We start from the raw sequence: 13,295 nt of genomic DNA, 5'->3' as shown, positions 1-13,295 counted from the left end.
GTCACAGTTCAAGGAAGCTTCTTTTTCGTTGTCGTGGTGTTCCTGGTTTTGCCGACAAAGGCACGATTTCATTGCCAGCTGACTTCCCAAAATATATGCATGTAGTCTTTACTGTCATGAGAAGCTCTTCGCTTGTTTTAGCTGCTGCCAAAATTTCAACAAAGCAGTGCTATCAGCAGTGCTTGTCTGGTAGGTTTATCCTGAATGGCCGCATGTGCGTTGCTCTTTGACCTACAATTTTATGGCAGTAGAAACGCCTAGTGCAGTGTTAACAGTCTTAATGCTCATGTGGAAGTTAAACACAATTATATTCAGAATGTTAACACAAATGCTCGGCGCGTGCTTAAGAAATTGTTAGCAATGCCTGAATGAGACACTTGTACCACTATCTGTCTGTGTGGCTGGGTTTCTGTGGTGAGACCAAAAGTGAACTGGGCTCTCTGCCATCAGACAAACATGTCAGTATTTCGTTTGCCTTAATGGATGTGGAAAGCTTTTTCCTTTTTCTTTTGAACTCTAAATTGTCATGTGCGGCTCCATCGTATGTCAAGTTAATAAAAACACTTGGGTTTCTTCCTTTTCTTTTTCTGGAAAAGCAGTTAGCAAATTAATTGTGTATAGTTGTAGCTTAGGTTTATGTGTGTGAATCAAACGCATGCTTCTTGGATTAAGATGGATTTGGTGACTTTTGGTAATTGCATCACACATTCATTTCACACATTCATTTGTTGGTCAACTCAGGCCGTTCTGTGATACGATTTTATTATTCATTTCCACGTCGTGAGGCAAACTGTATTTTGGGAAAATATCCTTAAGAATCAAGTCACTATTCAGCTTGTGTGACTCCAGATGAGCATTAACTCTGACTGCATGGCTGTTCATGAATCTCAGTAATGCCATAGAGGCCATTTCTTTTCTTAATTTCTTAGTGCATCAGCGGATGAAATGCAGTTATTGACAATTATTAGGGATCTGGAAGTCAAATTTGGTTGTCCCCAAACTTAATACTGTTGAAACTTCTAAAAGCATGTTTAGGCTGTTTGCTTTATTTTTCTTTTTAGTGCTTTATTTTCTCCTGTGGAGCAATTACTGATACTCATTCAAAGACTACAGCGTGAAGGTGGAGAGAACTGCTGTTGCTTAGCAAAATCTAAGTCGCATCTCATTTACTGGACAGAGTTTGTACTTAGTTAAATTTGAAGGGAGCTTTCCTTACCTTTTTACAAAATCTTCAAGAATTTTTTCACTTCTAGATTGGTTATAGCTTAAAACAAGAAAAAAAGGCATTTCTGTAGCACGGTAGCTTGATGAGTTTGCGTGGTGACTGAGGCTCTAATGGCGTTAGAGATCCTTACAGCATGGAGTGGGTGGGTGCTTCTGAGGCAGAAATCATTTGGAATTTGAAAAATAGTAATCAGGTAATTCCCAGTTAAAATGCTCAGGGCTTTACCTAGTATGAAAGCTACTGTTGTGGGGTAAGGGAGGAATAAGATGACGCGATAGCTTGGATTCTTCTGACTTGTTTCATTGCTGCGATTGCAAGACTTCTTAGCAATGATTTTTGCTCGGGCTCCTTTATGTGTGAGGGTAAAACTAAAACTGTTCTTCAGTGCATCTGGTGGCAGAAATGATCTTTAGCCCAGAGGATGTCATTTAGTGTCTTGGCTGCCGCACTCATGCCACCTTCAGTGAAGGCTGCTTTCACTGCAGACCTTGGGCAAGCTTTCCTGCTCTGCTGAAGATGAACAGTGTCCTGACTGCATTACTTGTGTTTGGTATTGAAAGTACTGTAAAGGAATGCAGCTGAATAAAATTTAAATGCCATGGGGTTCATCTGCAGTTGGTTTTGTTTCTTTGGTTCTTCTGATATGTGTATCTTGGCAATACTTCCCTGTTAACGTGTGACTTAGCTGATGACAAAGCTTTTTTGTGTGCGTGTATGTGTCAGTATAACATTTCAGGTTTTGGCTTGTTTGTTCTAGTGGAGGAATAACTATGCTACAGGAGACCTAAATGTGGAATTCAAATAGAAGCATAAAGCAAGAATTGCTCTTTTGTCACTTTGAGTTATTCAACAGAAACATTTTCTTTGCTGGGTGAAAAGAAGATAAGTTTCCTTCTGACAGATGAGGATACAGTCTGCATTGTAGTGTAAGGAAAGCACGCTGGAAGCTTATGAAAGTGGAGGGGTGAATTTATATTCCCTGTGATATTTTAATACTTGTCAAGGGAAGGTGCCATATATTCTGACCTTCAGGTTGTTTAAAAGTTTCTGCACTTGACTTAACGGAAACGGATGGATGTGCAGTTCCAGCCCACTTGACAGTTCGTTATTAATGTCTTTAGTTAAGTGTATTTAGAATAACAACAAAAAAATCCTTTAACTTTTTTGTGTAAGGTAAATATTTATCACCTTTGTTGCTTTGAAACTAAAAACGATTACGATCAAAATGTAATTTCTTAGTGTAATATGGGGAGTCTTTCCTACCTGCAGAAGACTCTTACCTTTGTACTAGAGCAGTGGTGAAGGGTATTTTGTTTTTGTTTTTCCAGCTCTGAAGATCCTACTTTGGTTGCTTTACATGTGGCTGATATGGTAGTGATGTTGGTGAATGGCAGGATAATGCAAAGCAATCATCCCCATCACAGCTAGTACAGCTGTAGTGCAGGTAGTGGAACCATGGCTTCAGTAGTGAGCAGAAGCTTTACGTAAGCGGAGGCAACTCTGCTTGAGTACATAGGTGCTCGGTGGAGTAGTGATAGGAGGAAATGCAAATGGTTAACCGTTAAATACAAGAATAATGTCTCATGCACATCCAGAGATCAGGGGGCTCTGCAATGCAATTTTTAACAGATCTAGGCTTTTGATATTTATAAACTTTGCAGTCTTCTGTCTGAAAATTAGGGTGGAATTATACTCCAGTGCTGTTGTTTGGGGCGTTAACTGAAATCTTTTTAGCTCTTAGGCTAGTATTTTTCTTGTTCTGTTTCTTTTAGTTTCTGTCATCTTGCCTGTTTGATTTCATTTAAGTCCTCCCTTTCTTTTAAAAAGTTCTCCTATATGAAGTCAACCTTGGCTACTAATAACTACAGTATTTCCTAGCTATTCATTGCAATTTTTCATGCATTTTCTGTCAGAGCAACTATTCTGTTGTGTTTTCAAGAAAGTTGTAACACTTCTGTAGTCTTGTTTTGCTTTTTAAAGCAACATAACTAAGTTTGGGCCACAGGCAATGAATGTTGAAAGATTATGTTCCTGCCTGGATCCAAGGTGATGGTTCTTCTAAGGGTCAGTCTTTGAAAATCTTTGAACCTGCTTAAATGCTGTGATGTCCCAGTCTCTCTCGCACACATGTACACACATGTAGGTTTATAAGTTGAGTGGAATATCATGGCAAGGCACCAAGAATGTAGTTATGCAGCATTAAGCATTGGAAGAGCTGGACTTTTGCCTGCTGTAATGCAGTGAAGATGTGATGTTGTGTCATGCCCTGAGGTAGGGTTGAACTTAGTGTTGGGATGCATCTACTGCAGCTTTATGACCTTGGTTTGTTAGTCACCTTTTGTCAATCAGGAATTAGTTGTTCGTGCTGTAACTCTAGTTCACTTACAGTTTAAGAAAAGCAGGTTGGTTGCTGTTTCAGGATATGGCACTGCCTTGTTCCCAGGAGAAATCGTGCCAAGTGAGCGAGTTCAGAAGGAAACTAAAAATGGCTCATTTGAGATATTTTTCATGGAGGAGGATTAGCCTGAAGTCAAGCTGAACCTGGTAACAGCGAGGCTGAATTGATCGACCATCTTATAATCAGGTGGTATTAATTCCCCCAAATGACCTGTAGGGCAAGATGAGTAGGAAGGATCTTAATATGAGAATCATGCAGCAGGGTGCTAGAACTTGCACCATGCCCTTGTTTAGCTAGCAGAGTCGCACAAGATTAGGGAAATATTAATGGAAGAATACATTTATTGCCCTTTTCTTGAACCAGCTGGAAAAGAGTGGTCCTGGAGTCTTTGTGGGCTTGCTGGCCAAACTGCTTATAGAAATAGGTACATAGTAGATCAGTGAGTTGTGTAGTGAAAAACCCCTTGTGCTGCTGCCTTCTCATGTTTCCACGGAGCTGACAGAATAGTGTCAGTCTGACAGAACAGAAGTGATGGCAACCACCTAGGCCCTGCTAGCCCTTGTGTTTGCAGCTTCATGGAGGTGAGTGCAAACTGCAGTGATGTTGCCTAGCTGATTCCCTTGGGGCTCCATCTGTAGTGTTGTCTTGTGCTTTCAAGCAAAACAGGAATCTTTTCCCTTGGAACTACTTTCTCCCAAATGCAGCCTCATCTGAGCATTTGTCTATTGTTTAAGCCTCAAAACAGCTGTGTTTTGGAAGTCTTGCCTTGTGTTACTTTTCCCTATACTATTAATTTAGTAAGACTGGGTAACAGGGCAAGGTGCTCATTTTCAGTGGCTTGCGCTGGACTGTTTTTATTGGAAGAAAGAAAGAAAAGCTGGTGGATGTGTTTTCGTTGAATTCTCAGCTGTTTCTGCTCAGCTTGTAGGAAGAGATTACAAGCCTGATGGTGCAACTGAAAGCGATTGTTTCTCTGTTCTGTTGGTTTATCATCTTCCAGTAACGGCTCGTTCTTTGTACAGTAATATGAAAACACAGTTCTTATGTGAGAAGCTTTAAGGCAGTAAATGACTTTGTACCTGGACAGCTGCTGTTGAAAAGGTCAGTGTTGTTAAATGGCTGTGTCTGCCAGTGAGCAGGCTGCTAATTGAGAGCTTCACTGAAGGCCTCAACTTGACTATCAGGTGGAATTGGTCTGCAAAAGTCTCTTTTAAACCCAGCTGTTTTTTGCTAATCACTTAGTTGAAACTAGACATTTGATCCAAAACAAAAAGAAAACTGAGGTGTTCTAGGTGAATTTATTTCTGTGTTGTTGTTTTTTTTTTTTCTTGTGTCCCTCCTTTAAACCTTTGTAGAAACACATCAGTTTTTCTCCTGACTAAGGTACTTTTGCCTTTTTTTTTCCTGCACACATATAGAGTCTCTTCAGTTCTTTGCTGTGCTGGAATTTGCTAGCTCTGTTGGCTGACAGGAAGTCACATGCACCAAAGCTGTAACTCATACTCAAAACAACCTGTTACAGTGCCTCAGCATCAAAATCCTTTGAGAAGTGTGACTTGTATAAACATTGATTTCTATCAGTTAGTGGATATTACTTTCTGTGCTGTGCAGTTCTTGCAGAGTTTTGTCTGTTAATTCACTTAATAGCAACATTCATGTTACTAGGTGACAGACTTAAACATCTGAAATGCTGTTTTAGGAATAAAGATGTTTTTCCTGACCCCCACTGTGGACAAGTTTGTAATCTGAAAAGCAGCTTTGTACTGGCATTTTTATTTGTGATATGAATGTAGCTGAAAGTGATGAAAAGAAGGAGCAAAAACTTGATTCATGCTGCAGCATGTCCTACCGAGAAGCTGTTGTTGGAACTGTATTCATATTAACATATAAGAATAAGCTAAAATGCCTTCAGGTGCAATTAGAACAGATGTGGTCAGAAGCAGAAAGAGTAGAAATCAAAACGGCAGTAGGGACTTGAGGGAATTTCACGTGTGACTTTTCTGTCTGGGGTGCTGGAGGAAACGGTGGGAAGAAAGAGCTTCCCTTAAAGTTACTGTCTTCGTTCTACTCGGAAGCCTCAATTTTTAGACCACCTCTTTTCAGAAAAAAACTGATATATTTGGATTTGGTCAAGTAGTTATGCTTCCTCTGTGCTCCTTTGCAAGTTGATTAATTTACCATATGTGGAAAAAAAAAACACACCAAAAACAAAGAACAACCCTGTTCAGATATGTTCAGTGTGGCGAGGCTTTCAGTTGAATGTGCTAAACACAGCAAACCAAGCTGTCCTCTATTTGTTAGGTATGCTTAATAATGCCTTGTACTGTGGGGGAGAAAATCAGTGGCTATCAAGCCTGTGAGAGAGAATTTGAACCAAATGAGTTGAAGTTACTCAAAATGATTTCCGCTGTGCTCAGTTCCCCAGGTGGTAACTATGAAAATTCTGATCAGACACTGGACTCAGTGGTTTCCTACTGTAACTTTATCCTCTCACCTCTCTCCAGAAGAGAAGGGTGGCAAACAAGGCCATACCAACTCCCTTTTTGAACAAAAGACTCAATTGTAAATGCAGAAAAGTGGCGCTTTTTTTTTTTTAACCAATGGGAAGTAAAGGAAATCAGTATTACATTTGATGCTTTGGGGGGTTCTTTTTGGCCTTCATTTCTGTTTTCCAGTGCAGTCAGTTGTTTCAGGACAGCTGCACTGCTTTTGCTCTGTTTGTAAGACAAAAATGAATACCAACTAACAAAACTGGAGCAACCTGAAGTAATGTCAAAGCTCTTGATATCACGAGTCCTATCTTCCCAAAATATATTTGGTTATTTTCATAAAATTCTTCATGTGATAGTTTGATGTGGCTGTCCTTCCTCATATGGGATGTAGAATGGAGTCTTCAGCAGGTTAACTACGGGCAGAAAAGTAGATGTCTTCAAAGGAACTCTGCTATCTAGTTTCCTATCCCTGAAGACAGTGTATTAAATAGGGTGCAGACCACACAATTTCTTGAGGCAGTGCACACCAGCAAGTTTGTTATCGTCATTTTTACAGGAAAAAAAATGGTGTAACTTGTTTATACATCATTTAAATTGTTTAGGATGAGCCCTTTTCACTAATCTCAGCTGAAATAAAGCCTGTTTCTTAAGGGGCCATTCTGTAGAACCGTTTTCAGCATTGCTGTGATGGTGCAGTGTTTAAGCAATAGCAGCCTGGTTTATCTCATGACTGTTCTCTAGCGTTGAAGTTGATGGAAGGAAATGGTACCTGAGCCTGCAGGTGCACATGGAATAGCATTTGTGCTTTAACATTAAGATGCTGGAAATAAAATGCAACTATTGGTTATGCCATAATCTTTTTATGAATAGGGATATGTTTGAGAAATTTGTCCTTCTTGTAAGTATCTCCTTCCGGTGCGCTTTTTTCTTATTTCTATGTATGTGTTGTCTTGTATTACTAATTCAGCATCAGGCAGCTTTCATTTAAGAGGCTGCCATCTATCATGAGGAAACGTGAATTGTGGAGCATATATGCAATTCGTTCTTGTTTTTACTTCAAGGGACAGCATATTGCTACATCCTAAAATTGCAAGAAGTTTTGTAGGTGTCTTGTACTTATGCAGTGCACCATACTGCTTTAATCAATCACTTTGATCAAGCTAAAGAAAAACTGGCTAAGCTAGGCTACACATTACATTGCTTGAAGAAAATTGTTCTAGTGTTCTTGTACTCTTTTAGATCCATGCCTTTCAGTATTGAAGGAAGCATATAAATGGGAGGGCTGTTTACATGGGTGGATAGTGATAGGACAATGGGGAATGGTTTTAACTGAGACGGGAGGTTTAGGTTAGATACTAGGAGGAAGTTTTTCACACAGAGGGTGGTGAAGCACTGGAACAGTTTGCCCGAGGAGGTTGTGGATGCCCCATCCCTGGAGGCATTCAAGGCCAGGCTGGATGTGACTCTGGGCAGCCTGGTCTGGTGGTTGCCGACCCTGCACACAGCAGGAGGGTTGAAACTAGATGATCATTGTGATCCTTTTCAACCCAGGACATTCTGTTGCTGTGGGTGAGTACATGCACGCATGAGTTTCATTCATGCCAAAGGGAATTCTGAGTTGGACTGAGACAGAAGAGCTGTTTATGCACTTCTGTCCCTCTTCCACGTATTCTTGTTCCCTGCTGCTGCTTCATCTTTGCAGAGTGCTATTCTAAAGAATAACCAATAGAAAGTACTTCTGTATGGCAATGATTTCTTGCCAATTTTGTTTAAGCAAACACATCGGCAGTTTAAAACTTTTCTGAAACAGAAACAACTGGTGTTAGGCAGTGCAGTTCACTTGTTCACTGTTTTATGTTCAGTAGCCACAGTGAGGGATAGAATCAACTTCTGCGACCTTCTTGTGTCTGTGGGCCCGGTGCCTGATGTGCAGTTGTTGGAATATGCACTCTGATAGATTTCTGCTTTCCCAAAACAGGTTCTTTTTTCCCGTGAGAGGAACGTATTGTATCTATCCATTGTCATTGTAGCAGGGAGCCCAAGTGTGTGGATGTGTACAGCTTCGGCCACGCATTTCTGCAGCAGTCAGCAGCTCTCATTGCACGACATGGAGTAGCTGCATGGGATGCTTAATGTTGGGAGGGAGTTTTATAGGGATGTAGTGTTTAGTAGAGCAGTACGTTAGACAACAGGAGTTCTGAGATCTAGTCTTGAGGGTAACTAGGACATGCTGAGACATAGTAAGAGCTGTTTAATTTCTGCTCTTATAATTTCTCTTGTTCTGTGATCTGATCAATCTATATGTCTCTGTATCTTTGTGTGCGTGGAGAGGAAAATACATGGACAAGCACAGGTCACTTACCTTCTTGTTTTGTCGAGGCAAAATGCTGTTGCCTTAATGGCTTATCTGTGCATCAGGAATTTCAGGGAATGGAGGTCTTTCTGCGTTGTACACTTTGGCCCACACCACAGAGTTGTGTTGTGTTTGGAGGTATTGTGGCCTAAATGATCATGTGAACTGTCATCTGTTTTGCATTACGATCGGAATCAAGAAATAAGCAGGAAGCAAGTCACTTGACAACAGTTAAGGAACAGAAGGAATAGCTCCTGGAGGGAATTGTACAACACCCGTGTAGTCGCTCTCCCATGCAGGGAGGAGAGAAGCTAAGCTGACGAGGCTAATTGTTGAAAGTTGGGCCAACCGAGAAACGCTTTCTGGCAGATTTAGCACAGCAGATCTACAGCATTTCATCGTGGAGGCTGAGGAAGTCAGTGTTCTCCTCTCTTCTGAACCTTGTGAGTGCGGTGTGCTGGCAGTGTAAACTCACCAGGTAGATGTGTTAGTGGAGGCTTGCTTTCTAGAAGCTATGTTTGGAATGGATGTAAGATTATGTTGTTAAAATTGTGTATATCGAGAGTGGTCTCGTCTTTGATTGGTATGAATAAATGCCTGCCCTCTTTCTCCTCTGAATCTGGATAATTTGGTAAGTTCAGCAGCTTCCTTGGCATAGACTACAGAGGAGCTGTTTTGGGTCATTTGAGGCCTCGTTGCAAGAAATGAGTCTGTGCTCAAATCTGAGGGAAGTGCTCTTGGCATTTAACTATGCTGTTAGGAAATCTGGGTGAAGGCGAGGCCTGCAGTGCTGTTCCTACATACAGCTTCATTTCTGCTGGCTTTGTCTATGTAAAAGTTATGATGTCGTGCTTCCATTGTTCAGCTGTGCTGATCTAAAATCCTTAGGAAAACAACTTCTTCAGTTGGAAACAAATGGGTGTGTGCAGTTCTGGACTGAAACCGCAGCAGAGTGCTTTGGGCCAGTAAAAGCACTTGTGAAAAGCTGGGCCACCTTTAGTTGTGGTAAGCTGCGATAAACTCCCTTCTCAGAGGATTAGTTAAAGGTCTCGATCTGTTCTAACAAAGCCTTAGAGAGTGGCAGAGAAATGGCTGCATACCGGGCTGTGAAAAGAAAGCTCAAGATGCTTCTCCTTGAAGACTCTGCAGGTGACAAACATGCAGGTGAGCCCCTGAAGTTAACTGGTGATAACAATAAATGGCGATTGGGATTTCAAGCTTGGCTCTGACAGAGGTAACAGAACCGAAACAATGCATTTATGCTTCTGGTATCTCACATTTTCTCCTCTTCCTCAGTCTTCCTCAGGTGTCGTTTTAAAAAATGTGTGAAGGTTATAAACGAGTGGTTGTGTGATCTGTGTAGCAGGGAGATTTGTTTTGGGGTTGGAAATGCTTGTGTTGAAAAGGCGTCCATTAAATCTAGCCTTGTGGTGTGCAATTAAGGCAAAAGGTGAGTCCAGTGGAGAAGAAATGACCAGCCTTTCCCACGGGATTTTCTGTTTCTTGCCAGCTCCCCTTCCTTAAGCAAGGCTTAAGAAAATAATTAGTGCCTCGAAAATCAGGTGGCAAGCACTGGGATGTAGCAGCACACTGCAGAGCTGCCTAGGCCTTTGCCAGTAAGGCAGCTGTTTGGAGATGTGTCACTATGAATTGAGGTACTCTTCAGGTAGACATCCAAAATCTCTTCAGAGCAGAGCCATGCTTAATGTACTGGCAATTTTTATATAATGAGTGACAAAACTGAAAGCTCTTTCATGCAACTAAGTTGTTCTCTGCTACTTACGTTCTCTGTGTGTGTTTGGCTGACCGATAGATCAGAGCTTGCTGTGTCAGGATTGTGGGTCAGTCTGAGTCCATGGTGGTGAGGGCGTGCTGGAAGCGCAGGCTGATCTCTGGAGGTGGAGACCTTGAGCTGTCCTTTGGCACAGTGAGAGCTCCAGCAGACTGATTATTGCTGCAGAAGGCTTCTTTTACACTGCCTGTGACACAGCCTGCCTGCCTGCAGAAATGGCTGGGTGGTCAGAGGCAGTGTAACACGTCCTCTGAGCTTTTTACAGCTGTAATGGGTAGACTTGGGGTTGTGCAGCCCTATAAGTAATTTGTTAAGTAGCTTTAGTGATGCTTACATCAGGTATTTGAGAGAGAGTCTTAGGGGGCTGCAGTTGTCGAACCATGGCATCGGGCTTTGGAGCAACAATGGGAGAGAGTTGCTACTATAAACCCAGGATACCATTTGCTCGGAAAGCAAATGGTATCCTGGGCTCGATCAGAAGAGGAGTGGCCAGCAGGGACAGGGAGGTGATTGGTCCCCCTCTACTCTGCTCTTGTGAGACCCCATCTTGGAGTACTGTGTCCAGGTCTGCAGCCCCCAGTACAAGAAAGACAGGGAGCTGTTGGAGAGGATCCAGAGGAGAGCCAGGAAGATGATCAGGGGACTGGAGCACCTCCCCTACAAAGACAGGCTGAGGGAGCTGGGCTTCTTCAGCCTGGAGAAAAGAAGGCTGCAGGGTGATCTCATTGCGGCCTTTCAGAACCTAAAGGGAGCCTACAGAGAGGAGGGGAATCAACTCTTTGAAAGGGTAGATAACAGCAGGACCGAGGGGAAATGGTTTGAAGTTGAGAGAGGGGAGATTTAGGTTGGATGTCAGGGGGAAGTTCTTTACAGAGAGAGTGGTGAGGTGCTGGAACAGGCTGCCCAGGGAGGTTGTGGATGCCCCGTCCCTGGAGGTGTTCAAGGCCAGATTGGATGGGGCCCTGGGCAGCCTGGTCTAGCATTAAATGAGGAGGTTGGTGTCCCTGCATGTGGCAGGGGGTTGGAGATTCATGATCCTTGAGGTCCCTTCCAACCCTGGCCATTCTGTGATTCTGTGTGATAGGTTTGGTTGTTTATCTTCTCACTTTGTGGTTACGTGCACCCCTTCTTTGTTTCTGATTGATAGTTTATAGTCTGGGGAGATGTGACAGGTTACTTGCTTTGGGCCAGAAAAACTGACTCTGGTCAAGAGCTCTGCTGTAGTATTTCTCTGTAGACAGGGATATTTTTCTTTCAGAAAACAGGTTCTATGGTGATTCTGCAACAGTATGGGAACAGCCTTTGTTGAAGATATGTTTATGTCAGTGCTTCTGTTTTAGGCTACGATATTTCTGGTTTGGTCTGCAGATATGAACAGTCTGTTAAGTGAATTTTGCTCGTATACTGTCAAGGAAGTTTGACTTGCTGAGTTCTTCACCAGCACAGGCCAAAAGAGGTGATTGATAATAAATGTTTATATTCAGTTTTGTGGGGTTCGGGGCAGGAGGAGGGATTGGATGTGTATACCTGTGTTCAAGTGGAGAAGGAACTCATCAGCTTTGTATTGCATCTAGGTGAGTTTTGTTTGAAGCTAGGTTTCCAGAAGCATAATGGCAGGGTAGTTTTAGAGGAAATTTTTTGCAGATGTTTTCTAATGCTGTGACATCATGCCAGAGGCTTAACTTGCAGTTCTTGTGGCTTTTCCCCTCTCCTCACCCCCAAATAATGTGATACTGGAGCAGTGAATTTGAGATGATGAGTTGAGGTGATGGTGTTTTTCTGTTGGCATGAATTCTTTCTTGTGTGCACAATTGCAGCTGAGCAGCAGTTAACACATAAATTTGCTTAATGTGGAAGTATGCCAAATGTTTGGAAAGGACTGACATGGAAAATAAAATATTAAACGAAAGGTCTCTTTTTCTTGGTAGTTCCACAGTAACAGCTTTCTTGTAGCTGTGCGTTTCACTCTGCATCTCTCTCTTTTTATTGTTGTTTGTCTGAGGATCAGCTACAGAGGAGGGGAGGGAATTCTGCAAATACATCAGCACCTGTCTCGTCATCAGAAACACTGCAGTAATAATGCAGGTGTCCCTGCAGCAGAAACTCTGTTGGTGCCAGTCATGAGGACAATGTTATGCCATTTCAGCAGCACGGGCTGTTAATCTTGTCATTCCCTCCCCCTGCTTCTATACAACAGCAGTGAGAGGACTGGAGTGTGCAGTTGATGGAAATATAAAAGAAGACAATGAAGAGATATTCCAGCTGCTAGACTTCAGATTTCTGCTGAACAAGGCGTTTTGATTTCGGGAGGATTGTGGCATGTTAGACAGGAGATCTAATCATCCATCCCAAGATAAAGGGAAGCAGTCCTCATTTCACAGGAAAGAAACACTGCTCTAAGGCTTTGTGTACACTGGCAGTACTGCTGTAGTAGCGGGGTAGGATAAGGAAGGATCATACAATGACATGCTTCTGGTTCAGAATAGATACGACGAAAAACACAAAAACCCTGAGATGGAAATCAAGTGGTCAGGGTAGTCTGATTCACTTGGCCTTTTCAGTAACAAGCACTTTGATTTTTATCTAAGAAAAATAGTATCTCTTGTAAATACCCAGATCATCACTTCTACCTCAGAGCTGTGTCGTGTTAAGTGATGGTGATTTGCTTTGACCCCGGAAAAATGACAGCCTCTGTCAAATGATTGTTCTCAAGTTTTAATTGGAGCTTTTTTAGTATGATGCAGTATTGATAGCATAAGAGTATTTTATTTTCAAATGGCTTCAGGCCTAAGCAGTAATTACACCTGAAAACATTGCCTTAGCTGAAAAGGTAAAACAATGCAATTTTTTTTTCCTTAATGTTTAGTTTTATCAAGTCAAAATCGATGGCCACAGTTTCATTTTGGGGGGTATGCTAAGTAGAGTGCTTTGCCTTAGGATTTCAAACCAACATAGGTTTTTTTCAGTAAGTTGCCTTTCAGTTGGGATGGGTTAATGTATGTTGAAAGTGTAAGCCATGTTCTGAGGGCTGAAAG

At 42.0% G+C, this 13,295-nt stretch overlaps 1 protein-coding gene across 9 annotated transcripts in view; it reads left to right on the top strand.

The window, feature by feature from the left end:
• ANKRD17 (ankyrin repeat domain 17) overlaps positions 1–13,295 on the top strand; it is an 81,814-nt gene that overhangs the window by 17,985 nt on the left and 50,534 nt on the right. The window contains exon 1 of one of the 9 annotated variants that reach the window (XM_031596800.2): positions 3,311–4,204. The exons of the other annotated variants lie outside the window; for them this stretch is intronic. Coding sequence (XP_031452660.2) covers positions 4,199–4,204 — 6 coding nt within the window. The 5' untranslated portion in view covers positions 3,311–4,198. Of the gene's footprint in view, positions 1–3,310; positions 4,205–13,295 lie in introns of those variants that run through there. 9 annotated transcript variants of the gene reach the window in all.

Source organism: Phasianus colchicus, chromosome 4, assembly GCF_987193195.1.
Source record: "Phasianus colchicus chromosome 4, bPhaCol1.hap1.1, whole genome shotgun sequence".
In the NCBI taxonomy this organism is placed as follows: domain Eukaryota; kingdom Metazoa; phylum Chordata; class Aves; order Galliformes; family Phasianidae; genus Phasianus; species Phasianus colchicus.
The sequence above is the reverse complement of the archived record's forward strand: the minus strand, read 5'-3'. Positions and strand labels throughout refer to the sequence as shown.